Genomic DNA, 27,954 nt, shown 5'->3' on the forward strand with positions numbered 1-27,954 from the left:
CCCATGAATGCCCCCTTTATTGTGTTCAGGGCAGACTATATAGAGATAGCCACGCCCCAGCCAAACCCACCAGAAACCACTCTCCTGTCATCAGGAACTCCTGAAGGTCTCTTGCTCAGAGCAGCTGTAGGCACTCAGATCAGGGGAAAACAAGTTGTTTACAAGAAACAGGATCTGGGGGCTCACTGTTCCCAACACAGAAGTAGTTAGAAGCACAGCTCTTCATTCACAGAAAAACACCCAATAGTTACTGTTTTATTGCATACACTGGACACCACCTCAACGTCTAGGAAGGAACTAAAGTCACAGAAAGTGATGTAACATTTACAAGTAGCATGGCCCAATTCTCTTCAGAACTTCTAAGGGTTAAAGGAAAAAAAAAATGATGCCAGCTCTCTTCCTTCATAAAACCTAGAGTAGGAAGACCTTGGGCTCCCATACTAGGCCAGTCCATAGCCTTTCTGAACGTTAAGTCCTGCTCTTTGCACGAGTGCCTCAATCCTGTTCTTCTCCACAGTCCCCCGACAAGGACCTTCTCTTCACTCTTTAGTCCCAGGGCCATGGCTATTCTTAATCTTGTCCCTCACTTCCTCTCGTGTGGGCTGCTCAAGGGAAGAGGCTGTCTGCTGTTCTGGCGTTTTGTTCAGTGAGGACCCTGTCTCTGGTCTAGTGCCTTCAGCAAGCCCATTGAGTTCTAATGGAAGGTGTTTGCTTATAGGCTGAGCACACGGAGCTGGAAGCAGGTCTGGAAAGTAGCCCTCTGCCCCCATAGGGGGTCCCAGAGTCTGTGGGCAGAGTGGACCAGGGAAGGGAGGTTCTGGCAAACAATGGCCACTCCAGGGCCCTGGACCTGTGGAATCAAAGAATATGGGAATTATTGGACATGACTGAAAACATTGAAAACCGGTCCTCTCCTAAGCTACGTGTCTTTGCCTCCTCAAGCCGCCATCCCGCAATCAGTCCTGGATCAGGTAATGCAGTTTGTTGAGCCAAGTCAGCAGTTAGTAAAGGACTCAATTCAGCTGGTTAAAGGATGCACCATGCCCGACAGAAAAGAATTCCAGAAGATTGCCATTGCCACAGCCATAAGGATTTGCTATCATGGGATTCATCGGCTTCTTGTGAAACGGATCCATATCCCTATTAATAGCATTATTGTGGGTGGCTGAGTGCTTTCTCTTTGCGGGAACTAGGAGCAAATGAGGGTGTGAGAAGCTTATGAAGTAAAAAGTTGCCTGTATACTTTGTGTTTTTCTTTCCTTTTCCCCTCCCCAAGAGGTTTTGTATTTCTAAACTAAAATAATTTCAAAATAAACATATTTCCCATTAAAAAAAAACATTGAAAACAAATTGTGTGAGTCTCTTTCTTCAGGCCCAAGATTTAGGTCCTAGTGCAGCCTGGGTGAATCATTAACACAAGCCTCTCCCCCAGGAACAGACAGGCTCAATTCCAGGCCCTGGGACTTAGTAGACCATAGGTCAAGGCCAAGAGCTGGCCCTTATAGGCACCAAGGAGATCTAGAACCACCAGATATCTCTTTCATTCATGATGGAGGGCTTTGGGAGTTTTAGAAGTCTAGGGAGTTTGGCATAATGGCTGCTGCCATTTCTGTACCAGGTCCTTTTTGTTCATTATTTCTAATAGTCACCAAATCCTTCAGCAACTGAAGTTTTTCAGTCGCTACAAGCAGGGGCCAGAGGTTTGCTCACTACCCATGATCTGCCTCATTCTGCCTTCTAGATTAAGGAGGCATTGTGTCTTTCTCAACTTCAGACAAAAGTGGGGAATCTTCCTTTCCAGTACCAACTCACCCATATTTCCAGTAGGTGGCTGTAGCAAGATCTGACCTGGTGGCGGCCCTGGGCAATAATCCTGCGATGTGTCCCCACTGAGGCCAAATGGAAGTGAGAAAAGAGAGTCTTCCGGTGGTAGAAAGCTTGGAATGGGCAGAGGGAAGGGGGGCAGATAAGGAAAGTGGGGCTGAAAGGGTGGGAAGAGAGGGGTCTGCGGAGCCTGCGAGAACTGGAATGAACCCAGCTGGCTGCTTGCTTGATAATCCTGAGGCCCCAGGTCTTCCAAATTTGAGCAGGTGGGTGGGGAGGTGATGCTGTGGGGGGACAGCGGAGTATTTAGTGACCTCATTCCCAGTAAAAAGACCATTCCCTCTTAACCCCCTCCCCTTTTCTCCATCTCTGTGACAACATCAAACCCTGGATTGTCGCCAGTGCCTCATCTCCTCCTCCCACCACAAACCCCCTGCTCACTGCTTCTCATTCTTTCTCTTCTATTGCTACAAAGAATTAGATCATTCTTACCGTAAACTCAACACATCTTTTAACTCTGCAACACATAAGCCCTCTCAGCCTTTCCCTCTCCCCTCTATCCCGTACCTGGTACCCCAGGACCCACAGGGCCTGTCCTTTTGTATGCTGTTACTTCCAGGAATGTCCCTCAGTGGAGGCATCACTTGAGGAACGTGGACAGGACTAAGGGAAGGAGGAAGGTTGGTCCTTCGAAGAGGTGGGGGGCTGAAGAGTGGTGGGGTCACTGCCATCCTCTGAGCACCCTCATTGCGCTGAGAGGGGGTCTGAGTCTGGTCAGAAGCCAGCAGCATGGGGGGCTCTAGGAAAGTATGGCAAACAGGACCTTTCAGCATAAGAAGGTGGGGATAGAGAAGCATCTAGGATCCTGCTGAATGGCAGGCAGTGCAACAGCCAGGGAACCCGGGCACAGGACCCTGGAGAGCTGTCCCCATGGCTACCGCTATGGAGCAGGGACTTTCTGTTCCAACTGTCTTCTTAGCTTTCATCTTCCCCCACCCAGGGAAACGTTCTGAAAGTGGTAACTGACCTGGCAAGGCATCCAAAATGTGCTCTGGAGGAATGGGGCCAGGTTCTAGATCTGTTGGCATAGTAGCTAGGAGCTCAGGAGCAGACCTGGAGGCAGAACAGACAAGGCTGTAGCTTCTATGGCCACTGGATTTAGAACTCAGAAGTGGTGCAAGGAAAGGGCCACTCAAAGGCACCAGCAACTCCTTGACGCAAGCCCAGCTCAAATTCCTTGAAGGATTAGACAGTAACCCCGAGCACTCACACCCAGCTACCAACAAGACCCCCAGAACTTTTATGTGCACCCCACTTCTGCTTGGTGTGAACAACCCAGCAGCTATTCTCACCTGCGTTGACTGCTGTCAGCACTGGGGGCTACAGAACCGTCTTTAGTCTCCTTCTCACTCAGTTTCTCTAGTTTTCGCCATTTTGCCCTACGGTTCTGAAACCACACCTATGGACAGAGGAAGGGCACCTGAAACTTGAGAATGCTGGCAGAGACTGTCTTGGGTGTCACTGTGGAGGAGACTTTACTTGGTTTCAGCTACCTTTTAGCTTAGAAATATAAAAAGATCTCTGTGGTATCCTTCTTTCTCATTTAATTGGTTAAAGCTGTGGCCCATGGATCAGTTGGGACACCCCTGCATCTGAGACTAACTTCTGTCTCTATCACAGCTGAGACTGAACACATGCCCCCCCTCTCTGATAGCTCTGACCAGCAGCTACCATTTCACCCCACTGACCAACAGCCCCCCTTTACCATGATGCGTTGAGGGGTGACCCCCACCATGTGGGCAATCTCTCGACGCTTGTCACCGTCTGGATAGTGGTCTTCCTGGAATATCCGTTCTAGCTCCTCCAGCTGGTCTGCAGAAAAAGGGGGGTGGCTAGATACCACAGCAGGAGAGAAGAAAAGGAGGTGCCCACTGGGCATCCATAGCAGGTACGCCCATGGGTGCCAAAGCAAGAGCCATGCCTTTCAGCATGCATAGTGTGATATATGCATTCTGACTCTTCTCTCCAGGTCTAACAACACAAGACAGCTTGCCTGGTCTTCCCTTCTGGGGTCAGAGATGTTGGTGCTGCCATGAACAAAGAGAAACATGCAAAAAAGTGACTAACCTTACCCCAGCATCTCCTGGGCCACACTTTGCACAGAGCTACAGTTTCTTCTACCTTTCTGGACTAACCTGAGCGGTACAGGGTTCGAGTCTTTTTCCGAAATTGAAAGGTCACTTCTAGGGATTCCTTCAGGTTCTCCTGTTGGCTCCTCTTGGCCAATGTACTGAGGACACTGGGGGTTAGGCCTGCTTCAGAAAGCATAGTTTTGTGTGTAGCATACATTGAGTAACATCTTGAAGATAACGTACATGCTAACCCCATGGTGTTAGGCTTCCTGAGCTTACCGGGGACTGCAGAGATGGATGGCTTCACTTTCTTTACCTCTTTCTCTAGGGGAGAAGAAATGTCTTCCCGGGGCTGGGGACTACATGCAGCTGGTGCTGGGTCTTTGTTGTGGCACCCTCTGCAGCTGCCATCCCTCATTAATTCCCCAGAGGTCTCCGATGGTGGTCTCTTTCCAATGCCAGCCCTGGAGGATGAGGACTGCTTGCCTTGGTCATCTTCAGGAGGTGGGGCAGAACCCTTCAATGGTCCCTCCGACTCCAGTCCAGCAATCCTGGGCTTGCCTCCAGCATCCTGACCTGTGGAGAGCAGCAACCACTGGTGTTAGGTGCCAGAGCCCCTTTTCTCCCTACAGCTGATCTATCTGCTGTGAGAACCTAAGCTTTCATTTTCCTGTTTTCCAAATGAGGCTGGAAGGAGACACGGAGGATGGATTAGATGCTGCAGCTGTAACCCCAACCATAAAAATTCCTTGCTACTTCATAACTGTAACTTTGCTCCTGACATGAAGCATATGTGAACACCTGTGTTTTCCAATTGGTCTCATGTGACTGGGACCCCTGTGGAAAAGTCGTTCAGTCCCCCCAAGGAGGTCACAGATTGAGAACCACCGGGTTAGCTGCTCCAACTGCTTTGGAAAATTTAAACAACTATGGCAACCCTGATGGGGTCTTAATGTGAGAACAGTGGAAAGCTGGGTACACATCTTAGTTTTTCCCAGACATCAGAGGTGCACGTTCAGGGGACAGGTACCAGTTCGGATCTTTCTAATAAACGACTGTTAGGGGAGGGGTGAGTAGGAAGCGAAAACCAGACCTATTATTCTGGCTTTCCTCAGACTAGCGCCCTCCACCCCGCGCCCCCAAGCTAGGCTGCCGCCACTCTTCCACCCAGTTCAAGTCTTTTACAGGTGAGGAAAAGCACCCATCCGGAAGGAAAACCCCCTTCACACCATCGTAAAACTCACCCCCCAACTCTGAGCCCACTTAATATGCGCCCGCTGTACCCACTGGATCCCCACGAGGCAGGCATTTTCCCACCAGGTGATGAAATGGGGGCCTGAGGAATAATCCACCCAAGATCACACAGGGCTGGGGTACAGGGGCACAGGTTGCCCTTAGCCACCACCTGGAACTTTTCCCGGGATCCCAAACAATCCTCTTCTTTTCTGTGTATACTCCTGACAAAATAAAATTTACTTCAGGGAGTTTCTGTCATTTCCAATGAAACAGAAAATGTATAAAGGAAGGCTAACTAAAAAGCCTTTGATGTTGTCGCTAACAAAACACTTTCTAACAATACATAAAGCTCTTGGGGGCAATCCCTGACTCTGAAGCTTCTTTCAAGGGATTCTCGATATGCCGTGGAACCACTTTAGAGAGGTGGAGAGGGGGTGCAGTCAGAGGGTGAGGGGATCAGGGTGGACCAAGGGACACTCAGACAAGTAACAGTTTAGGAGGGCGTGTAGCACAGTAAGAAACATGGTGCATAGTGGACGCTCAACAAATTTGGACCTTGTTGGATTAAGGAACTGTACTGAGAGAGGTGAAGAGTCTCCGAACCTAGATTATAGCAATGTTGGAGACCTAAAAAAGGATGTGGGGAGGTCACCTCCCTTTCCCACTATCACCCATAGACCTAAGCAGCCTCTTAAGGCTGACTGAGTGGCCAGCAGACCTCACGGGCTCAGTAAACCCTCACCAAGGTCGATCTTGATGTGTGCTTACCCCGCGTTTTCCTGCAGAGCTTCTCGGTGGGCTCCATGACACAGACTTCCACCTCTCAGCCCGCCCTGGTACCACAGGCGCAGCCTTAATGAAGTCCGTGGGGTGGCCAGGTGTGTGGAGTCTGCACAGGCCAGGGCGCGCAGCAGGAGCTTGCGCCCCCAATCCCTCCCCCAGAGCGAGGCACAGCACACCTGGGGTTGGGATGAGGGGCTAGGAGATCCATCCTGCAGTTTCCTGGCCGCCTTCTATGCAGCCCCAAGCGGGATCAGATGCCTGTCACCTTCCTAGAGTTGGGGCAGGAACAGAGCGGCTACAGGATTGCAGGCCTGCTACTGGGGTGTCTTAGAAGGTGCGGTTCTCAGGCTCAGCATACAGTCAATGGACATGATTGGGGTTACCTCCTGATCCTTGTGTAAGGAGACTTCTGCAACTACTCATGAAGAGAGTCTGCGAATATGAGGCCGCTCTATCTTCTGCCTACTTCAAGGATTTTTGTGGCCCAACGTCCGAACTGATTTGAGTATCCTTAGCAATCAGAATCGTTGGCGAGTGGCAGGAACAAAGCTAAAAGTACCCTAGGCCTAGAGAAGATGACCTCTTGAGCCCCGCCCAATTTTGCGAGTACAGATGAGGTTGAAGCTAGTCCATGTTTTCTTATTAGTTTTAGTCATTTAGTATCAATTTTCTAATCTAAGGAAGAAAGGACTCCTGGATCATGGAAGGCTTCTTATTTCTCTTAGAAAAAATTCAAAAAAATTTAAACTCTTACTGCTTCTTCTACCACGGGAGTAGGAGGGGGGGGGAGGAATGAAAATGTTGGCCAGATTGAACCAGCTGCTGGGAGCTGGAGCGGGGTGAGGGAGGCGTCCTGCCAAGAGCTCAGGTGATTTGATTTTAATATTTAAGAGCTTCTGGACACCGGGTGATTCCCCGCTGTATTAAACCATCAACTACCAGGACATTTTCCTGTGGTTTAAAATCGTTTGTGAGAGTCTGCCTCTACACACCTGTGGACTCCGAGAGGCTGTGGGACTCTTAGTTTCTTCTGAAACATAAAAGTGTAAATTAAGGGCCAGTAAGATGGTTCAGTGGGGAAAAGCGCTGTTTTCTCAAACCTGATAACCTGAGTTCAGTCCCCAGGGACAGGAGGAAGGAGAGAACCAACTGCTGAGAGTTGGCCCCTGACCTCCATAAGTCCTGGGTGGTGCACGTGAATACACACACACACACACACACACACACACACACACACATAAAATAAAAAACAAAATTGAATAAAATTAAAAAGATTAAAATGTAGACTAAATAACTTCAAAGCAATATAATCAGAACTTCAAGCCTCTGCCCCTTCAGAATTTCAATTCCTATGCCCCCAATAATACTGACCCCCTTTTCCAAGAGAATTTTTGACAAAATATCCTGTTTCTTTTTAAAAAAAAATATTTATTTATTTATTTATTTATTATGTATACAATATTCTGTCTGTGTGTATGTCTGCAGGCCAGAAGAGGGTACCAGACCTCACTACAGATGGTTGTGAGCCACCATGTGGTTGCTGGGAATTGAACTCAGAACCTTTGTAAGAGCAGGCAATGCTCTTAACCACTGAGCCATCTCTCCAGCCCCAATATCCTGTTTCTATGCTAGAAAATCTGCAGCATTCTAGGTCAGGCAAGCAAGGAGTGGAAGCAGTGACGGGACTCTCTATAGGAAAAACTGGTAGTGACCTGGTTGTATCTGGAACACTGTGCTTACCTTGAGTAAACATTTAGAGAACAACGACGCTGTGACAGCAACTGTGGGGGAGATGATTGCATACAGAAGGATTTTGGGAGACACAGATTAAAACATGAGTTCAGGAATGGGTCGTGCCAGCACGACACAGTCGATATCCATTGAGTAGGAGTAGACTTGGTAACCCTGTGCAGCAGAGTCTTTCTTGGGCCAGGAAGTATTCCTAGAAGTGCTGCCCACTGTGCTGTGTGACTTACCCTGTCAGGGCCTGCCTAAAATTCCAGGAAGCAAGCAAGCCTTAGGGTAAGGGCCTTCGAGACTGGCCCCCTGTGCCCCACACCCGGGTGAACAAAGCACTTAGATCTGGTGTTTTTAAAATTATTCTGGAACCTGGCCATAAACCAGGATTCCTTAAGGAATTTGTTTCAAATGTGCTGCATAAAATGTGCTACAGGTTTAATCTCCGAAATATTCAGTATTGCTAGGTCTAAGGAGGGACTCCAAACACGGCACTTTAACAAGACTCTTGAGGGATTTACTATGCTTCCTAATTTGAGACCCTCTTAGACTTTTGAAAAGTAGAGTCAATTAAAACTTTCCCTGGAAAGAACTGGGGTGTGTGTGACTCAGTGTTCAAGGCCCTGGGGTTGTTTCTCAGCACTGCAGAGCAAAACAAAAACACACTACTAGGGAAGGAATGTGGAGGCTGTAGGGGATGGTGGCCCGGAAGGGGGAAGGAAATGCGCTTTCTTCCTAGCCTAGGGCATCTCCTTGCAGTGAGAAGTAGGATATAATTTCTTAAATAGATTAATCTCTCACCCTTCTGAGCCCTTGCTCCTGTTTTTGTCTTTTTTCTCCCAGGCTGCTCCCTAGCAGGACAAAGGGAAGAAAACCACTGTTGCTGCGCGCCTGGCTGTGAGCGACACAAGGTCGAGTTATGTAAAAGGTTTTGGGTAGGGACTTGGGGAATTTAAAAAGTTTATTATTTTTCCAAACCTATAATTGGATCGTTGGGGTTGGGATATAAAACTAGAAACATTTTGTCTTTCTTTTCTCTTGATCAACTGGGCTTTTATTGTGACCTCTTTCCTCTCAAGGACACAGCTCAGTGTTTTCCTTGTTTACGTGAAGAATGACTGGTACGTGATAGCCGCAAGGGGACTGTGTGTCAGATGGACAACATGACCTGCTTGTTGGGAAGGTATGGTGTTGACAAAATGGACCATTAAGCCCTACCTCTGATGGAACAACATGAAGTGGATGGATTATGTCTGGGCGGTTAACACCCTTCCCAGACAAGAAAGACATCCCTATTGCCTGGGAGATGGCCAGGGTTGTTTTAGGAGTTCCTTTTTTTTTTTTTTTTATTTTTTTTTTGTTTTTTTTGTTTTNTTTTTTTTTTTGTTTTTTTTGTTTTTTTTTTTTGTTTTTTTGAGACAGGATTTCTCTGTGTAGCTTTGGTGCCTGTCCTGAAACTCACTCTGTAGACCAGGCTGGCCTCGAACCTACAGAGATCGTCTGCCTCTGCCTCCCGAGTGCTGGGATTAAAGGTGTGTATTTATTTATTTTCAAGTCTTGCTTGATTACATGCCCTCTTCATAATTTTTGACTATTTGACATACTCAACTCTGTTTGGAGGGAAGGCAAGTTTTTATTATTTGGTTTCTTAGTTTTCAGAGCCAAACCATAAACCATCACTACTATCCACCAAGCAAGGGCCATTTGTTACAATGTCTTTTTCTTTTACTCATGGATATAGCCATGAAAGAACAAATGAAATGTGTCAGCTGCCCCCAGAAAATTATCTCCCCTGCCCCCCAGTCTGTGTGGAGCTAACCTTATAACTGAGGTGAGCAAGGGCAATAAGCTCTCTTTGTCCTTGCCCTTTCTTTTTATCTAATGAGAACCACAAATGATTGATGGAGAACGTATTTTTCAGAGCAGTTGTTCTTTGTGCCACACCCAAGGTCACCGGGAGACCTGAGACCAGAGAAGCACGGGGAAGTTGTGGAAGACAGCTGGAGACTTCCACAGGCCTCAGATAGAAAGCCAACACGGGAGGCCAAAAAGAGGCTCTCTGGAATGAAGCAGGAAAACTGAGACAGGCTGAGGCAGGCCCAGAGATCGCTACTCCAGAGCCGGAAGGGGACACCTAGCAAGGTGACCCAAAGCTGACACTGCCAATGCTGGGGACAGAAAGGAGGAAGCACCCAGTCTCCAGGCAGAGGCTTCCTTTGGAGAGCCAGCCCGGGGAGGTTTGAGCAGCTGGTGAAAGCAATTGAGGACACCTGGGTGAAGCCGGAACTGCCCTGGCAGGGCCAGATCAGATCGGGGTGTGCGAATCCACACAGTCAGTCTCCATTTGCTTAGAACACTCCAGAATGGAAGCTTGTGGTAGAGTACGGACTGGGTGTGGCAGGCAGCTGCTCGTGTTTGGAACTGACCTCCACTGTCCGGGATTTTTAATTTAGAACATCCTTTTCCATATACCCTATTATCGGCCCATTTTGGAGGCACCTTTCTCCTTTCTGTTCTCCTCGAGGATTCTGAGGTGACAATTCCAGCGACACCTGCAAGTCATCTCCAAAACTTTGTTTCAGCCTTCCCCGGACTTGGCTCCCTCTGTTCTTCCAGTCTCCCAGAAGCCTTTGCTGTTGCCTTTCAGTCTTCAGAGTGGCCTATGCCCTCTCATGCCTCCGGACACAGAAAAGCCGGTTATCAGCCGGGAACATCTTTCCCTCCCTTCTATTTCAGTCAAAGTCTTACTCATACTTCAAAGCCCAGCACAAATGTTCTGTTTTCCGTGGAGCCTGACTCAGCTAGACTTTACTGCTCCTCCTTTGTACCGCCCTTGAATTATTCTGTGTTTATATTTACATAGCATTATTTAACACAGGCTGACCTAATTAGAATTTTTCCCATCCTCCACAGGATTGAGCTCTTAGATGATAACATCTATCTCTTTGTTATACGTCAGATATTTCCATGTTTAAAAAAAATTAACTCACTCATTTTTTTTACAGTTCTATTATTAGTCCCATGTTATTGAGGAACAAACTGTGTTATGATCTTAGATACTTTCCCAAAGTCACAGTGGCCAATAAAGATTGGAACCCTGTCTGTCAGGTTCCCTCTTGAACTCCTAGGTGGTAGGTTATAGTTTACCTGACTATCTATCACTGTGCTTGGTATACTGATCTGCATACGGCAGAATAATAGCTTCATTGGATCAAATGATGTCCACCAATGTCAGGAGTCAGGACAGGTAAAATGACCGTGGCTATAAAAAGGTCCACAACAATGGGGCCATCTTGACTCTTGACTACCATGGACGTTCAGCAGGTTTGTCTATACACGGAATAAAATTTCATAGAACTAAATTCACACATGAATGCAGAAGGAACTAGTGAGACCTAAAGAAGTTCTGTGGGTTTCTTGTGAAATTTTGCTGAAGCTGGGCACAACGTGTCCCGGGCGAAGGGTGTATGGAATCTCTTTATTGTTTCTGACCACCACATGTGAATCTAACCTTCTCTGAATAAAAAGTAGGAAAAAAAAAAGCAATCCTCATTTCTGGCCATAAGTTCAGGTATTTAAGGCTTGTCAGTTTAATTCATGAAATCAAATTAAACACTGTATTTTGAAGGTACTAATACTGATAGATATGTTGCCAAATTTAAAGTAATCTATTAATTTTTAAAGGATTTGCTCCCCCCACCCCGCCCCAGTGTGTGTGTCCATGCATGTGCAGATTTGAAGTGCCACAGCTCAGTCACAGAGGAGTTCAGAGGACAACCTGCAGAAGAAGGGAGATGGCCCTGTCCTTCTACCATGTAGGTCTCAGGGATTAAATTCAAGCCATCAGGTTTGGTGGCAAGTGCCTCTTCCAACTGAGTCATCTTGCTGGCTCAATTTGTTATTTGTTACTTTGTGGGTGTAGCTAGCATGTCAGGTGCTCTGTGGAGACAAAAGGACAACGGAATGGAGTTAATTCTACCCTCATATGGTGACCAGGGTTTGAGGCACAAACTGCTGTTGCCAGGCTTGTGTGGTAAGTACGTACCACTGCCTGCTTAGCCATCTCACTGGCCACATGGACAATCCTTTCTAAACGGAGATTTGGATGATACTAATTTCCTTAACAGGGCTGTAGACAGCCAATCAGAGATGTTTACCTTTCATTTAGTTTTGGGTGGAAGAAAGAATGTGTCTTACCGTGGGACTTGAGTAGGAAGATAATGGTAAATATGTAACAGTTCGACATGGAAAATACATTACTTCTGTTGAAACAACACTATTAGTTGGTACCAGGTTGGCACATTTCCTTTCTTCCTCTTTCCTTTTGGCAGCTTTTGGTGCTCCTCACAATTCTAATTACCGTCTCTGTGTAGCTTCAGGTGAGTCTCTTTGGAAAGCCCTGTGAAATGCACTGTTGTATATTGCTGCAGGGTTCCAAGACTACAGAGCTGCAGCAGGATGCTATGGCTGCTCTACAAATAATAGGGGGAGAAATATTTTAACTGAATGTCTACCTTTTGTTGTTGTTTTGAGACAAGGTTTCTCTGTAGCTTTGGAGCTTGTCCTAGAACTTGTTCTGTAGACCAGGCTGGCCTCACAGAGATCCGCCTGCCTCCGCCTCCCGAGTGCTGGGATTAAAGGCACCACCTCCTGGCAATGTCTACATTTTAAAATGTCTTTACTTTAAAATGATTCATTTACGTATTCATGTAGTTAGTGTATATCAGTGTTTTGTCTGCATGTATGTCTGAGCCCCATGTGTGTGCAGTACCCATGGAGGCCAAGAGAGGGTGCTGGATCCTCTAGAGATAGGAACCTCCCTGTAGGTGCTGGGAGTGGAACGTAGGTCCTCTACAAAAGCAGCCATTGCTCTTAACTACTCAACTATCTCTCCATTTTTTATTTAAAAAGACAAATTTGTAAGCAAACTTCTGTTGTTGTTGTTGTTGTTGTTGTTTTTAATCCATGGGCTTCCCAAGCCCAGTCTCACAGTTGTTATTGACCTTGCCCACCCTGTTTCTCACTCTTGAGCCCATGAGGAATTTGTTCATTTGTCAGTATAGTCTGCCTGACTGGCAGATGTAGAGCCAGAATGTACCAGCAAAGAGGGCTCATGGAACTTGGCTCATGGCCTTGTGCTCTGTAGTGAGGGAGCAATCATCAAGGAGGAGCAAGAAGTGCCCCTGAGCTAGTCATTGTTCCTCCTTCAGCACAGGGTTAGTGGTTCCCAGCAGGGCATGCTTTGTGGGACCTCAGTGCTTATAGGAAGAGCCATCTTTCTCCCGATGAACCCCCCATCCCCTTGTTCTGCTGATATTCTCTAGACGTGAGCCTTTACACCCCTATGTTTGATATCTTCCTAGTACCCTGTGGTCCAGGTATCCTGCAGGATTGGGGGAGAGAAACTAAGGTTATAGTCATGTCATATCTAATAGGCTCCTTTGGCCTTTTTCAGTGACCCTTTAGCCAGCTAGTATTATGCTAACTCTTCTAGATCTTTCCGATTGACAGTGCCCAGGCTGTGTCTTTAAATGTATACTTTGCTTGATATTGATCAAGGACATGATCATTAATGTGGGTTAGACATTGGGAGTAACTTCCTTTGCATTGGGAGAATGATGGTGAAATGAGAGGCTTGCATTCGGTGAGGCAGGAAAGTTAAACAATAGCAGACTAGATTGATTACCTGGGAAATAATTCAGCCTGCCAAACCTGTCCTTCAGTCTGTTGGCAGGAAGTAATAAAACTGGATAGGCTGCTAGACCCGGTCTTCATTTTGCAAAAGGCTTCTGGTTGTCTGTCTTTCCAGCTGAGCTGCTGTAAGTGCCACTATTAACATAGTGCAAGCCTGGGTGGGTTCTTCCCTGGACACTCTGGAGTTTACTCATGGGGCCATGCAGAGCAAGCCTTGTCACGGGAAAGGAGAGCATGCAGGAGGAATAAAGAGACATATCTGGAAGTAAAGGAATAGGAAATACATATTTCTGGCTTATTTATTTGAGTTTTCATTTTATTTTTAAAATAGGTCTCACGTTGCATCCCAGTTGGCCTTGAAGTCATGATTGCTCTGCCTTTAGCCTCATAAATGCTGGGACTGCAAGACGACACTGAGCCAGCAACTAGTCTGACCCATATTTCAAATTTCTGATCTGACCTTCTACAGGCACAGCCCTAAGACCTAGAAGAATTTGTTTATTTGCTTGTTTAGTTGGGGTTATTAGGGATACTTCTTTAAGACAGCAGTGGGCTGGGCAATAACTAGACTACTGACCATGAGCTTACTTTTGGACTTTTGAGATACAGGTTCATTCTGTAGCCTAAGCTGCTCTGGAGCTCTAACTCATGGCAATGTCCCCCTAATGACAGGATTAAGCTAATTTTCCCAGCCAGTTCTGCACCTTCTCTGTTGATTTGTTGAACAAACATAGTTCTCAAACTTTCAGGTTTTTCACACTTCCGATTCTCCACTCCAAATCCGCAACTCCCCCCTCCTTTACGTCTCCCAACCAGCTGAGTCCCCTTTGGTTCTGGCCCCCCTCCTGTTTACAGTGTACGAACACACAGTGGTAATAGCCTAACTTCTCCTCCCTCCATCCAACCAGAATCCATTTTTCATGGCCCCTTGAGAAAGAACGGTGAGCTCTGGATTAAGCTGCATGTGTCATTTCCCTCTGCATTTCATTTAATTAGTTCCCACTGTGCTGAGAGGAAGACAGGAACGCTTTCCTGCAATACTGTCTGGCCTCCCTCAGCTTAGCTCTGCTGCTTCATCTCTGGTTGCTAATGTTCAAGTATTCAAACCTTCAAAGATTTTGTCTTGAGGTCTTCGCACACAAGCTTCCTGACCTGAAAACCTGCTTATTCTCTTGGCGGGCTCGTCCAAGTTCACGTTTTTGTTTAACTATGACCCTGCAGCAAGGACTCCTTTGATTATCTAGGTAACAGCTGCTGCCCAATATTTGAACACTTCACAAGATATCCTTATGTTTTTATCTATTTTATGCTAGTTTAAGTTTTGTTTTTCTAAACATTAGCGCTTTGTTTCGCCAACAGGTACACATGTGCGTCACGTGTCTGCCATAGTGTCTGGATCACAGTGTTATCTACTTGCTGGAGGGATTCATGACTGAATAAGAATATGGGTGTCTTGGTGGAGAGAAAAAAATGATCAGATTTGTGGCACAAATTGCGGTTTCTATTGATTCGTAGTCAAATATGTTAAAAGTATTCAGTAATCCTCCTTTTATGGCTTATTTGGAGTAATTGAAATCCCATTTTCTGCTTTGTCAAGTACATTCTTGTTAGGATTTACAGGGCATTTGTTTACCTTCTCACAACCCACCTTTGAGTGACAGGATGCCTTTATTAAACTTAAGATCCTCCCAGCAGCATTCCATCACAGCAGGATAGACCTAGGCATCCTAGCCCTGGTCCTCTGAGCCTGCTGCAGAATACAGTCTCTGCATCGGCTACAGCCTCCACGGCACATGGTTATTAGCTTGGCTCTCAGTAGTCAGTTATCTTAAAAATGTTTTCAGGATGAGAAGTACCAGCATTATATTTTCTCTTCACAAAGAGTTTGCAGTGCTTGACAGTCCTGTAGGTGGACCCAGATTTCCACAGAACATCATCCTCCACATAAAAGGAAAATTTTCTCACTGTTAGTGAAAGGATTGTGATGGATTCACGCAGCTTTGCTCTGTCGGCATAGCTGTACCTCAGCAGACAATTTGCCCTGTGTCTTCTTGCAAAATGTCAGTTTCTTGCCTTCTGCCTACACTGCTCCTGAAGAAAAATCTAGTGTTCTTACCTTTCTTGGCCTGTCCTTGTGTTTTTTGTCTGTAATCTGCTTTCAGATTTTTTTCTCCTTCCACTAGTTTTAAGTGGCTTGATTACAGTGTGTCTTATTGTGGTCCTTTTTATTCACCCCTTGGAGTGTATCAGTACCCTGACTTTGTACCCTTATAATTCTTATCAAATTGGAAGACGTTGCCAGCTATTCTTTCTTCAAATATCACCTCACCCTCTTCCTCTTTTTCAAGGACTCCAATTTTACTTATGTAAATCTTCTGAAATTGTCTCGCTGATGCTTCATGTATGAATTTTATCTCTATGTGTTTCATTTTGGAGAGTTTCTGTCTCACAAATTTTAACTTTTCTAATCTTTTCTTCTCCAGCATCTGCAGTTAGTTGTGTCTAGTTATTTGTACTCTCATTCACTGTTTTTAATCTGCAGAAATTTGTGTTCTGTATGGTAAAACTATATGATTCTAATGATATGATTTCTTTTGGATGTACTTCAATCAATATATTTTCATCTTAATTGTAAATCAAAGTTCTCTGCTTCTTTGTTTTCCTGGAAGGACTTTATGAGATGTTAGACATTGTGAACATTGCTTTGTTCAATATAGTGGTGTGTGTATGTGTGTGTGTGTGTGTGTGTGTGTGCATGCTCATTTGCATGTGTGTGTTTTGTTAGTGGAAAGTGCTTTCATTGTGTTGAGGCTAATTTTTAAGTTTAATTTGGTGACTCCAAAGATGCTGCAAGTATGAGGTAATTGTTACCTATTATAGAGAAATCATCCTGATGAGTAGTCTATGTGGTGTCCATGTATGATACAGCATATCTTCTCTGGTTTGGTAGCAATCCAAATTATTTTTGGCTTCAGGAGACCATCACCTGTTGATTGAGTTTCTGTCTCACCAGGTCCCACAGTCATTCAGTCCCAAAGAATCACACAGAGGTCTACATTAATTATAAACCGATTGGCCTGTTATCTCAGTCTTCTTATTAACTCTTATAACTTATATTAACCCACAATTCTTGTCTGTGTTAGCCATGTGGCTTGGTACCTTCTTTGGCAAGGCAGTCACATCTTACTTCCTCTGTGTCTGGACGACGGCTGCAAACTGACACTTTCCTCTTCCCAGAATTCTCATTGCCCTACCTCTACTTCCTGCTTGGTTGCCCCACCTATACTTCCTGCCTAGCTACTGGCCAATCAGCGTTTATTTAAAATACAAGTGACAGGGTACAGACCATTGTCCCACAGCAATCACCTATCATTTTATCTTTTCTTTTCCATTGGTTCTTTTCTTGACCGGTGTAGTTTACATACATATACACACATACACAAGCACATATGAATGCCATGTACAATGAAGGCCTGAGATGACCTGCCCTGCTGAGAATTTGTGGGTATGCTCTCTGCATCTTTCCGCATCCACCTCTCCATTTGTTCTTTGTATGTAGATATTCCTTTTTAGCATAATACCATGAAATCCAGATGTCAAATCATCTTGAATTCTAAATTCTATGTGCCCATACTCAGCAATATCAACTTCCTCCCTAGAATCTGTAAATTTTTTTTAGACATTAAATTTTGGGAACACTGTGAAGCTTGCCTCCTTTATTTTTCCCATCTTGGGGATGATTTTCTTGTTAATTACTATGACTCAGTGCCTAAAAGTCATCATTTGACATTTTTTAAAAATAAATATTTAAGATGATAGGGGACTTCTGATATCACTTTCCCCAGTGTCTGGAGGACTACTGTATAAATTTCAGTTAGCTTTCCTCTGTCTAAAGCATAAAGTTGGAACTTCCTATATTGATAAACTCAGTTCTTTACAAGCCAAACTCAGAAGAACTCTTGACTCCCCAATCTCACATTCCCCAATTAAAGTTTCTTAAAAGTATTTTATTTTATGTATATGGGTGTTTTGACTATATGTATGAATGTGTACTGTGTGCACGCATGGTGTCCACAGAGGCTAGAAAGAGGGCATTAGAATCCCAGGAACTGGAATTTTATGAGCTACTACACGGGTGCTGGAAATAGAACTTGGATCCTCTGAAAGATCAGCCAATATTCTTAACCAATGAGCCATATCTCCAACCTCTCTCGTTCCCTACTCTTAATAACCTTAATTAGCTTACCAAATATGACCATCTCTATCCATTTTTGAATCTCACTGTATTACATGTCTTCTCCCTACATAGAAATATTGTCCCTCAATGTATTCTCCATCTGGAAAAATTAATATTCCTCAGGACTCAATTTATTTTTCTATTAACTTGTCAGTCAGGTGGTGGTGGCACAAATCTTTAACCCCAGCAGTCAGAAGGCAGAGACAGGCAGATTTTTGTGAGTTTGAGTCCAGCCTGGTCTACAAGAGCTAGTTCTAGGACAGGCTCCAAAGCTACAGAGAAACCCTGTCTTGGAAACAAACAAACAAACAAACAACAACAACAACAAACAAAACAAAAATTGTCTTGACCTCCTGTGTTAGTTGTTACAAGAATTGACTTAGTGTGACTTCTAGCTGTAGCCAAGATCTCCTGTACCACTAAGGTGCAGCAGCCTCTGTCTTACTCATAGTAACAAGTCAATGGCAAAGGTTTACTTCACAACTGAGTACCTTCAATAGAATTGACCAGATTATTTGAAAGATATGGAGCTCATAAGTACCAAAAAGTGAATAAAGCATGGATAGAGTAGATAGCATGGCCTATTAGGTGTTCTACATTCTAGTAATCAGAGAAAATGCAGGGCAGGTGCACGTTTCCTTGAAGGATTCTCTCATTCTTAGGCTAAGTCACAATCAGAAGTTAGAGGTTGTTCTCTTATGATGGAGTTCTGAGACTTATCTCCATGAGAGTTAAGTGCAAGTAAAGTAATTACTTACAAGAACTTTAGAGCTGAAATAATCACTTTCAAAGCATCAGTTTCAATATTCAAAGAGTCAGAATCAGCAGCCTTCTGGTTGACTGAAGCCTTAGGGAGTCATGTCTCAGATGTCCCTTGAGTTTGGAACATGAATACTCAGTATTATATCATAGAGTCAAGATTCATTTTTAAAAAGTATTGTTGGTAATTCTTTGAGAATTTCATACAAGCACACTTAATCTTCTCTAACAACTCTCAGATCCCTGCTCATGAACAAGCCCCCTCCCAACTTCAAGGCTTTTTCTTTTTGTGAAACACCCCAAGTCCAATTTGTACTGCCTATATACTAATGGGTGTGGGACTGTCCACTGAAGCATGGTAGATATATGAGGGGCCACACCCTAAAGAAGCTGGAGAGCCGAGATTCTTAACTGTTCTTGGAAGTTGGCAAGTTAGAAAACAAATTTGGAGCAGAGTGGTGGTGGCGCATACCTTTAATTCCAGCACTCGAGAGGCAGAGGCAGGTGGATCTCTGTTACTCGAGGCCAGCCTGGTCTACAAGAGCTAGTTCCAGGACAGGCACCAAAGCTACAGAGAAACCCTGTCTCTAAAAACAAAACAAAACAAAAACAAAAAAAAAAACAAAAAAAAAAGAAAGAAAAAAAAAAAACAACTTTGGAAACATCCTGCATACTTGCATACTCAAGATAGGGAAAATACTCAGAACACTCTGTTATACTATCTTGAACAACAAGGCTCACTTGTTGCTCATAATCCTTGTCTACCACTGACCAGCAGGGCATTCTGCTTTCTATAGCAGACCGTGACATTGCTGGCTACCTTATTGCTCTGTCGTTGGCGAGGCCCATCTTCTTCCTCAGCCTTGCCAGTGTGAGAAACCAGCACCCTGCCTTTGCCTCAACCTCGAATAGACATCACTTGTGCTTGCCTATTTGAACTAGTCTACAGCCTTGTTTGTTTGTAAGGACACTGTGAAATGTGTGTCATCAAATATATGTCTAACTCTCTATGATTTCCTCTTCTTTCCATCTAGAGACAGTCTAATATTCTGTGTCACTAATGCACTTGGTACCAAATCCAGAGTGCTGTAAGAACCAGGATCCTCCCGCTATGGAGATCTAAGACATGTTATCTGTTTGCTCATCACGAGCACACACACTAGTTGATCAGGAACTGATTCATTGCCCTAAAAACACTGTGTGAAGCCAAGAGAGGGAGGGCCGAATAGTTACTTGCTCGTTTCACACACAGTCCCTTGTGACCTGGAAGAGGGGGCTCTTCTTATCTGTCTTCTTCATGGGGTCTGAAATGGGGAGGAAAATCTCATAGTTTTCAATATGATCTCCCTAACTCTCAAACTGATTAAGCCTTGGTTGATTTCATGGGATTTTTCCATCGACCTGTCTGTATTGTTAGCTCTTCTCTGTGCCGATAGCTTTCTTTGTTTTTGAAGATGTTTTGTCCTGTGTATTCAGTGCATTCTATGTGCAAGGCCTAACTCCAGATGCTGAGGTTGTGGAGTAACACCAGTGAGAGCAAACCCTTGGTTGTTATTGCTCATCATGTAAACATGGGGAGGGAAGATGCTTAAGGAGATTCTGAAGAGATTCATAGATATATTTTCATATATTTGTGCATATATACATGTATGTATACATGTATATTTTTGCATCTCCTCCTCCTTCCTAGTTTGGGCACATATACAAGCCTAAGTGTACTTTAGATATTTTTTCAGGGAAGGCTTCTCCTTGAAAACAAAGTTCACATGGTTTTTCTTAAAGTATAAAGAAAATTAAAGGGTTTGGTGGGGAGAAGGAGGGTATATATGTGACACTTTTGACAGAGTAAGCAGACAAACTTCTCAACCAGGAAGAGGCTGTGGTGAGGACCCAGGCTCTGGACATTTCTCAGGGAGGTGGGTGAACCACACAGAGACACTGGTGACAAGAGGCCCATGGAGACCATTGTTGCATTCCGACTTCTTCATGGACCAGTATTCCTGCTTTTCATTGCCTTCCTCGCTTATTTCTGAAGAATCTCCCCCTTAATGTCCTTGGACGAGCCCCTTGGAAGGACTTGGAAATCATCTTTTCCTCTGCAGCATGGTCTGCTCTGGGAAACATAACTAGCACACAAGGGGCAGCTGGATGGCTTGACAAAGTGCTTCTGCCGCAAACCCGATGGCCTGACTGAGCTCAGTCCCCTGAACCCCACATACAGGTGGAAGAAGAGAGAATGGACTCTACAAGGTTTGCCTCTAACCTACACATTTACACACACACACACACACACACACACACACACACACACACACACATGCAGAGACATACAGAGAGACAGAGACAGACACAGAGAGAGAGTCACCCACATACCTGTATTCACACATTATACACAGACACCACTAATAATAATATTTTTAATTGGTATACAAAGTAAAGGCTTCATTTCATTTTCACACATATTTTTGCTCATTCTCCTCCCTCCCCCCTCCTCCCACCTTCTCCCTCCCTCCCACTGGTCTTCTTCTTCCTAAGCTCCTCTTCTGACTTCATGCCATGTGCATCCCATTCCTCTTTCTTTTCCCCACCCTACTGGAGATGTCTTTTTCTTTTCCACAGTCCCTTATTGTTTCATGACCTCCACCCACATACACATGCCTACACCCATATGAACATTGAAATCTAGGCACCACAAATTTGGAAAATGATCTGTGAGGCCTGGGATGACATAAAAGGAAATGCTCAGCCCCAGAGCACTCCTTTTTCCGGGGAGTTCCTCCTTGATTTCCACAGTGTTGGGCTCTCTGGAACCATTGTTATAGACAAACCTTTGGTGTTTTGTTCCCGAATGTGCTTCCGGCTGTCTCATGTCTATGCAGTTCTTTTTCTTGATTATTTGTAAAACTTTTATCACAGGTCTGTTTTTGTCCTACAACTACTATAAACCTAAGCAGAAAAGAATTTATCAAAAATATGTAAATAGGTGAGAGTTCAGATAAGAAGGACAGAAGTGACTTAAACAATGACACGCAGCCGCAGTCAAGTTCTTTCCTGAAGAAGAGGCTGGGAAGGGCATTCCCATGAGGACTACAATGCTATAGGGTCCACTGCTATCACTTTTCTGCTCTCTGCATCCACAGTCCTTAAAGTCCTGATCAAAAGTGGAATATTGGCCCAGCCCTGATACATGCTCACACCTTCAACACCACAGGGTTCATATTGGAAGCTGCTCTCGTGGCAAAAAATAAGGCTCTGTTACCTGCTCAATTCTCCCAGTGATAGTTCTTTCAAACCCATGATCGCATTTAGATACTGACTATAGACACACACACCTCGTCCTTGCAGCTGTCATTAGCAGCTGGGGTCAGGAAATTTGTGCTCATCCCAGTCGATACCTCCAATCTGATCTTAAGACCACTTGCAAGCTTTGTTTGCACATTGTGTGTCCACGCTCACAGGATCAAGACTGGGCACGCTATCTTCTGTCCTCTCCCCAGAGCATATCTTTAGTCATGTCTAGAGCATCTGAGTGTTCTGGGTGATGCTTGTGATCACAACCCTCAGGAGGCTGAGGCCGTGAGGTTGACATGAGTTCCAGGTTAGCCTGGGCTTTAATGTGAAAATTAGATCAAAACAAATCATTCCCGAACTAGTTAATATGCAGCTTCACTCTGGCTCCCTCTCAGTTCAGACTTTTGACCTGGAGTGGAGCCTAGGAATCTTCCATGTTTGCTAGTGGCCCAGAAGCATCTCTCCACATAGTCCTGTGTGAGAAACAAGCTTTCAATCTATTGCTAATGCCAGCCAAACCATTCTCTGTAACATCCTCAAGTTTTTACGTTCTCTTCAATAAAACAATACGTCTCCTTTATCACAAAGACTATCTTCAAGCTGGCTTTGTCCACTGTTGGCTTTTATAGTTTATCTGTTTTACTTTATCTTTTTATCTGTCGCTGGTACAGAACCTCCCACCAACATCCCTGCTTAGTCTGTGGAGATAAGATCAGGGAGAGCAGGGAAACTGCCTGCTGAGGTCTGCTTCCTTTGAGGTCTGGCTGTACTTCAGAAAGTGGGTTTTCTGTGGCTGCCCTTGGGTGGTAGGGTTTGCAATCACTGCCAATTAGAGTGGACACTGACTGCGACAAGCAGATGTCTCACACAGAATTGGCCTGAATCCTGATTGCAGCAAATGGTAGCTCTCTGGGCTTCCATTTTTGCAGCCTCGCAGGCCTTCCCACAGGTAGCTCAGCTGGCTCAGGTCATGCTCCAGTCTAATCAGAAGTGGCATTCTGTCTCCGCTTGAGAGACATTGTACAAAGGTGAGAGGCACCCACAGCGAGCACAAACCCATGGGGGCTTTATGACCCTTCTTTTAGGATCCTTCATTTTCCAAATCCAATTTTGCTTTTGGTTGCTTAGTTCCTGGGGTCTTCCTCCAGAATTGATCCTTCCATTGTTCCCTCCTCTGGCTTAAACCATGCAGTTGCACTTTCTAATTGGTAAGAAGGATTAGGAAGGTTGGCTTCCGCATGGAGGCAGCCTTTCTCCACACTGACAGCATTTTGTTTATCAGAATTAAGAGTACATTAGCATCTTCTTCTTCATTTTATATTTTCTTCTTCTTTTTTATTTTTCGAGACAGGGTTTCTCTGTAGCTTTTTGGTTCCTGTCCTGGAACTAGCTCTTGTAGACCATGCTGGCCTCGAACTCACAGAGATCTGCCTGCCTCTGCCTCCCGAGTGCTGGGATTAAAGGCATGCGCCACCACCGCCCAGCATCCATTTTACATTTTCATATATTGGTATGGTCTTATGTTTTTTCTCACCCTGAAATTCTCTTTGTAGATTTTAATCTAAAAGCTGAGGTGGGAGGCCTGGGTTTCCTTGCCTTTCTGACCTCCGGGTTAGTTGATTAGCCCAGTAAAGCATGAGAGGCTCAGAAGTGAGAAAGTATCATTTGATCTGGGAGAAAGCTACACCATGAACCTGTCCTTAGACTGACGAGAATATTTGACACCAAAAAAGAAACAGCAGGATCTCCACCTCTGGTCTTGGAACATGAAGTAACACATGCAATGAATGCCCTGTTATCTTGTCTCCAGGCAGTAAATCTTTCCTTTCTCAATCATATCAAGAAGCTGCCTGCCTAACTAGATTAGTGCAAATGCTTCATCAAAATGGAAATTTACTGTGAATGTTTCCCATCCAGCCAACAGCTATGGCAAACGTTGACTACATCCTCATCTTCATGGTCATTGGAACAGTCTACTTTGGACTCTGGTCTGTATCTCCTTACTGTGGCTGAACATTCACCATGCTCTTCTGAGGGTCCTGCTGTGTGTTTTGCTCTTATAAGGATGCATCAGCTGCTTTTCTGCCATCTGTTCCTTTGAGAACACCACTGAGACATCTCCTGCCTTTGTCTACTGCTTCCAAGTACACCTGTGGCTCTGCTGCACTAAACAGAATCTTTGCCAACCGCCTTAGTGGAAGTAGTGCAGACTCCCCCTCTCTGGCTCCTTCCTCCCACTGACGTTCCTCAGGCTCTCCATGCAGGATGGCTCTTTCTGCCACAGATGAAGCCTCTTCCCATCTTCTCTATTTCATGCAATTTTCCCTTCATACCTTCATCTTGGATTGAGTCATTACACCCCAAAACTGAGATGCCCCTTTCTTAAGAACATGGAGGGCAAAGTCTCCAAAAGAGTGGGTGAATATTTGCATTGTATGTGTTTGTCTTTCAGAGGAACAGACATAGAAATCTTGTCTTAGGAGATTCCTCTTCAGACACCCAGGCATTTGTTGAGTTCTGGCTGCTGTAAAGTTCATTCTCCAGCCTGTCTATTCATAAAATTGCACCAAATTTAACAAAGATTAAATGATCTGCTAAACAAATGGAGAAAGTAAAGAGACATTGCAAATCCTCGCCTCCATTAGGCAGGGCTCTAGTGTGTAGTTAAAAATCTAGTAAAAAGGAATGGCATTTCTTTAGACAAATGAAAATGAGAAGAGACTTCAGAAACAAGCAGGGGCATCCATCTGTGCTGTAAAGGGAGAAAGGCAAACAAAGTAGCCATGTCCAGCCTTCTGTCATTGCAATGGGACTTTGTCATTTATAAAGAATCTTCAAATCGAGTTATTAAAAAATATTAGTCTGGCAAAATGGTTCAAGAGAAAAGTACTTGCATACAATCTGGTGACTTGAGATCAATCCATGGAATCTACATTAAAAGAAACAACAGATAAAAACTGTACCAATAAAAGAGTCATTTGAACGTATTAATCTTAGTAATCCTACAGAGGCAGGACAATGGCCTGATGTCCTTAGGGCTCCCAAGACAGCAGCTTGGCGTGTCCAACACAGCATGGCAGGTACATTAAGAGAGACTCACAGACTTTTCAGAATTGTCTTCTGATTTCTGTGAGGGCCATGGCGCGCGCGCGCGCGCGCGCGCGCGCGCACACACACACACACACACACACACACACACACACACACACTCTACTCTATACATCTCATAATGCTTTACGGAGGTTTACAATTTTGTGTTGAGATGCATTTATTGCTGTTCTGGGATACTGTAGCCTTTGGATCCTAGGACGAACATCCCAAACTGGATCTGTCTTTTTGTGTCATTTGCTCTTTTAAATCTTTCTTCACATTAAAGAGAACACTGTGATGAGCAGCATTTCATCTCACCGAGTTTATATGTGGCCCTGTCACCCCTCTGCTCAGATCAGTTGTATTATGGAGACATCTACTCCTCCTGCCATTAAGGGTGGGGATAATAAATTCCTCACACATTAGCACACTCAGTCACACATATATTACACTACAGCTGACAGAGAACTTAACTCATCTGGTATTTTTTGCAGGCTAACTGATCCATGGAGAACATGCAAAGAGACAAAAAAAAAATTTACAGGAAAACTGGTTAAAACACAAAGAGTGGGGCTGGAGATATAGCTCTGTGGTTCAGAGAGCACACTGTTCCTACAGAGGCCAGAGTGCAGCTCCCATCACCCAATTTGGGCAACTCACAACTGCCAGTAGTCCCAGCTTCTGCGGGATCTGATGCCCACTTCTGAGTTCTGTGGGCATCTTCACTCACGCGTGCACAAACCTGTACGCAGATTCGTAAAAATACAGATGCACTAAATCTTTAAAAGAAAAAGAATAGTAAATGGGAAAGAAAAGAGCTCCCTTTCTTTTCTTGTTGCTGTATCAAATTTACATTGCTTCTCCAATGAGTACCAAGGGTACACTTCAGGTATGATTATGGCCCATCAACTCTTATTCTCTTATTCTTACCTCCTTTGGGTCCAGGAGATGGTTCATCTAGTTATCATATACCACAGTTTTTAGAAAGATTAAATATACTGGCCTCATGCTATTAATATTTTTTTTGTTCACTCAAGGACTTTGTTTGGGGAAGGAGAGAAGAGACATCCACAGGGACAGTTTCTTTTGTTTTACTTTCATAGTGTGTCTATCTTTTTTCCATTATTTCTGTGAGCTCACAGTCAAGGACAGTGTTTTTGTACGGGTGTAGTACAGTGACGGGGAAAGCTGCAATGCCATGAATGATTTATTGCTCTGAGTCCCCAAGCGGGACTTAATTAAAAAACTTATGTTCAGGATGGCCTCAGTGCTCCACTATTTGAGTCTCCCAACACAAAGACTGCAATGACCATGACAGGCAGGTGAACTTGATGCAGGCTGACTACCAGAGTTCAGAGTTCAGCTCTGTCACCTCATCCAAGCCCCCCTGCTCCAATTTCCATCTCATTACAATTTTCTGAACAGGCTTTGAATCTGGTGGGCATTCTGAATGCAGCGGACAGCATGGCAGTAATTTTTACTGTCAAGAAACAAGTGGACTGCTTACACTATGCCTTCTCGTAAGGCTTGGCTGCCACCTGGTGGAAGAAATCCTATCATATGTACATCTTAGTTTTGGCCAAAGGATTAGTTGATTCTGGGTTTGGAGGCAAGAGAATATTCTGAAGTGGTTCTGTTGTCTTAGGCTAATTTAAATTTAATGCTGTTTCTGGTGAAGCATGATGTAAAGTCTTGATATTTGTAAGTAGGTTTCACATTAATGAAAGATTCAAGCACCAGATTCAGGGTCTTCTAGGCTTGTTCCCAGCCCAGGGACCTTGTGAGTCTGTACCTGGTTCCAGAAAACAATTCAAGGTTAGAATGATAAGAATCTTTACTGCCAGTGGGAACTGGGGTGGAGTTGTAGAGCTCCAGTAAACACCCTAGGGAAAGATTTGACAGGATTAACTCAAAGGCAATGAAATCCTCCTTTCCCATTACCCACTCCGAGAGGCAGGTGAGAAAAGAGGAGTAGAAGGCTAGATGCCAGCAATACAGAGCATCTAATGAGTTGTCCTTAAGTTCTCTTGAATCAGGCATCTAACTGTACCTTTTTTTTTTTTTTATCTTGAGCTATGGTCTAGTGAGGTCCATGATCTCTTGGTTACGTGGAAAGTCCCAGCACACAGCATCCTCACCAATCCCACCGTCCACTGTCCACTTGTTTTCATGTAGGGAGAAAGCTGACTTCTCTGGGTATAGACAGGTTGGTGTAGGCATCAGTGCCACTGTAGACCACACTTTAGACGTTTAGTCAGGGTGGCACTGGTATACTCTTTTTCCCAGGGAGAAGCCACAGGAGACAGCAATGAAGTCCTGGAGACTCATCTTTCCCAAAAGCTGCCCTGAAAGGTCAGTGACAGCCTTCGTGAAACTGAAGGGGGATTTGTAGGAGGAGGGGCCGCTTTTTTGCCCTGGTCACCTGGCTAGTTTGCACCTGAAATAACCACACAGAAACTGTATTAATTAAAACACTGTTTGGCCATTAGCTCTAACTTCTTATTGGCTAACTCTTACATATTAGTTTAACCCATCTCCTTTAATCTATCGCCACATGGCAGTGGCTTACCGGAGATTCTAACGGGCATCCATCTCAGGCTGAGGATCCATCGCTTCTCTCTGACTCTGCTTTCTTCCTCCCAGCATTCAGTTCTGTTTTTTCCACCTACCTAAGTTTCACCCTATCAACTAGGCCAAGGCAGTTTCTTTATTCATTAACCAATGAAAGCAACACACAAACAGATGGATGTCCTACACCAGGAATTAGCTCAAGGAAACACCCAAAGAAGCAAGGAAAAAGCCTGGAAGATACCATGGTGCAGGACCCAGAAGGATGGCTATGCCTTTGAGCCCAAGTGCTGCAGGGAAAAGTGATGGAGATGCGGCAGGCACGGAGATGGTGTTTGGAGACAATGGTGACAGCAGAAGTGTGGGAGGTGCCTTGTCCACAGGTGACACCGAGCATGTTCTGGCTCTGTCATTAGTGTAATGTCAGTTATTTAAACCTCCTTGTGTTCCGTATTCCCATCTGTGAGGTGGAACTAATACTACCCAGCTGCTAGTCTTAATCTGAGGTGTAAATAAGGTCATAACAACGTGCTTGCGAAATGGTAGTGGCTCCACAAATCCTATTTCAGTGTGAAGGGCATGAGGAGGGGTGCGGCTCCCCAT

General features: G+C 44.7%; 2 protein-coding genes across 2 annotated transcripts; one reads left to right on the forward strand and one right to left on the reverse strand.

The window, feature by feature from the left end:
• On the reverse strand, positions 1-27,954 carry Nobox (NOBOX oogenesis homeobox). Its single transcript, XM_050164468.1, has 13 exons — positions 27,789-27,954; positions 26,576-26,666; positions 25,400-25,562; positions 5,961-6,151; positions 5,274-5,413; positions 4,236-4,532; positions 4,020-4,139; positions 3,590-3,696; positions 3,177-3,283; positions 2,852-2,937; positions 2,392-2,623; positions 1,813-2,108; positions 1-850 (listed from the first exon to the last, which is right to left on the reverse strand). Exons 1-13 carry the CDS (start codon positions 27,952-27,954, stop codon positions 540-542), a joined length of 2,307 nt encoding a protein of 768 aa, XP_050020425.1. The 3' UTR covers positions 1-539.
• Positions 884-1,169, forward strand: LOC126515087 (protein transport protein Sec61 subunit gamma-like). The gene is made up of 2 exons (XM_050164436.1): positions 884-923; positions 961-1,169. The coding sequence occupies exons 1-2, from the start codon at positions 884-886 to the stop codon at positions 1,167-1,169; spliced, it is 249 nt and encodes an 82-aa protein (XP_050020393.1).

This window comes from Alexandromys fortis, unplaced genomic scaffold, assembly GCF_014885135.2.
Source record: "Alexandromys fortis isolate MF-2015 unplaced genomic scaffold, M_Fortis_MF-2015_v1.1 scaffold_133, whole genome shotgun sequence".
NCBI classification, from domain to species: Eukaryota; Metazoa; Chordata; class Mammalia; order Rodentia; family Cricetidae; genus Alexandromys; species Alexandromys fortis.

Excerpts from the sequence above, each read along its gene's own strand:
- LOC126515087 (XM_050164436.1), top strand. The coding sequence starts at position 884 with ATGACTGAAAACATTGAAAACCGGTCCTCTCCTAAGCTAC. Across the intron at positions 924-960 it reads CCGGTCCTCTCCTAAGCTAC|TCCTGGATCAGGTAATGCAG; the intron begins GTGTCTTTGCCT and ends TCCCGCAATCAG.
- Nobox (XM_050164468.1), bottom strand. The coding sequence starts at position 27,954 with ATGGGGAGCCGCACCCCTCCTCATGCCCTTCACACTGAAATAGGATTT. Across the intron at positions 25,563-26,575 it reads GAATTGTTTTCTGGAACCAG|ATTTAGTGCATCTGTATTTT; the intron begins GTACAGACTCAC and ends TTTCTTTTAAAG. Across the intron at positions 4,533-5,273 it reads GGCCCCCATTTCATCACCTG|GTCAGGATGCTGGAGGCAAG; the intron begins GTGGGAAAATGC and ends TGCTCTCCACAG.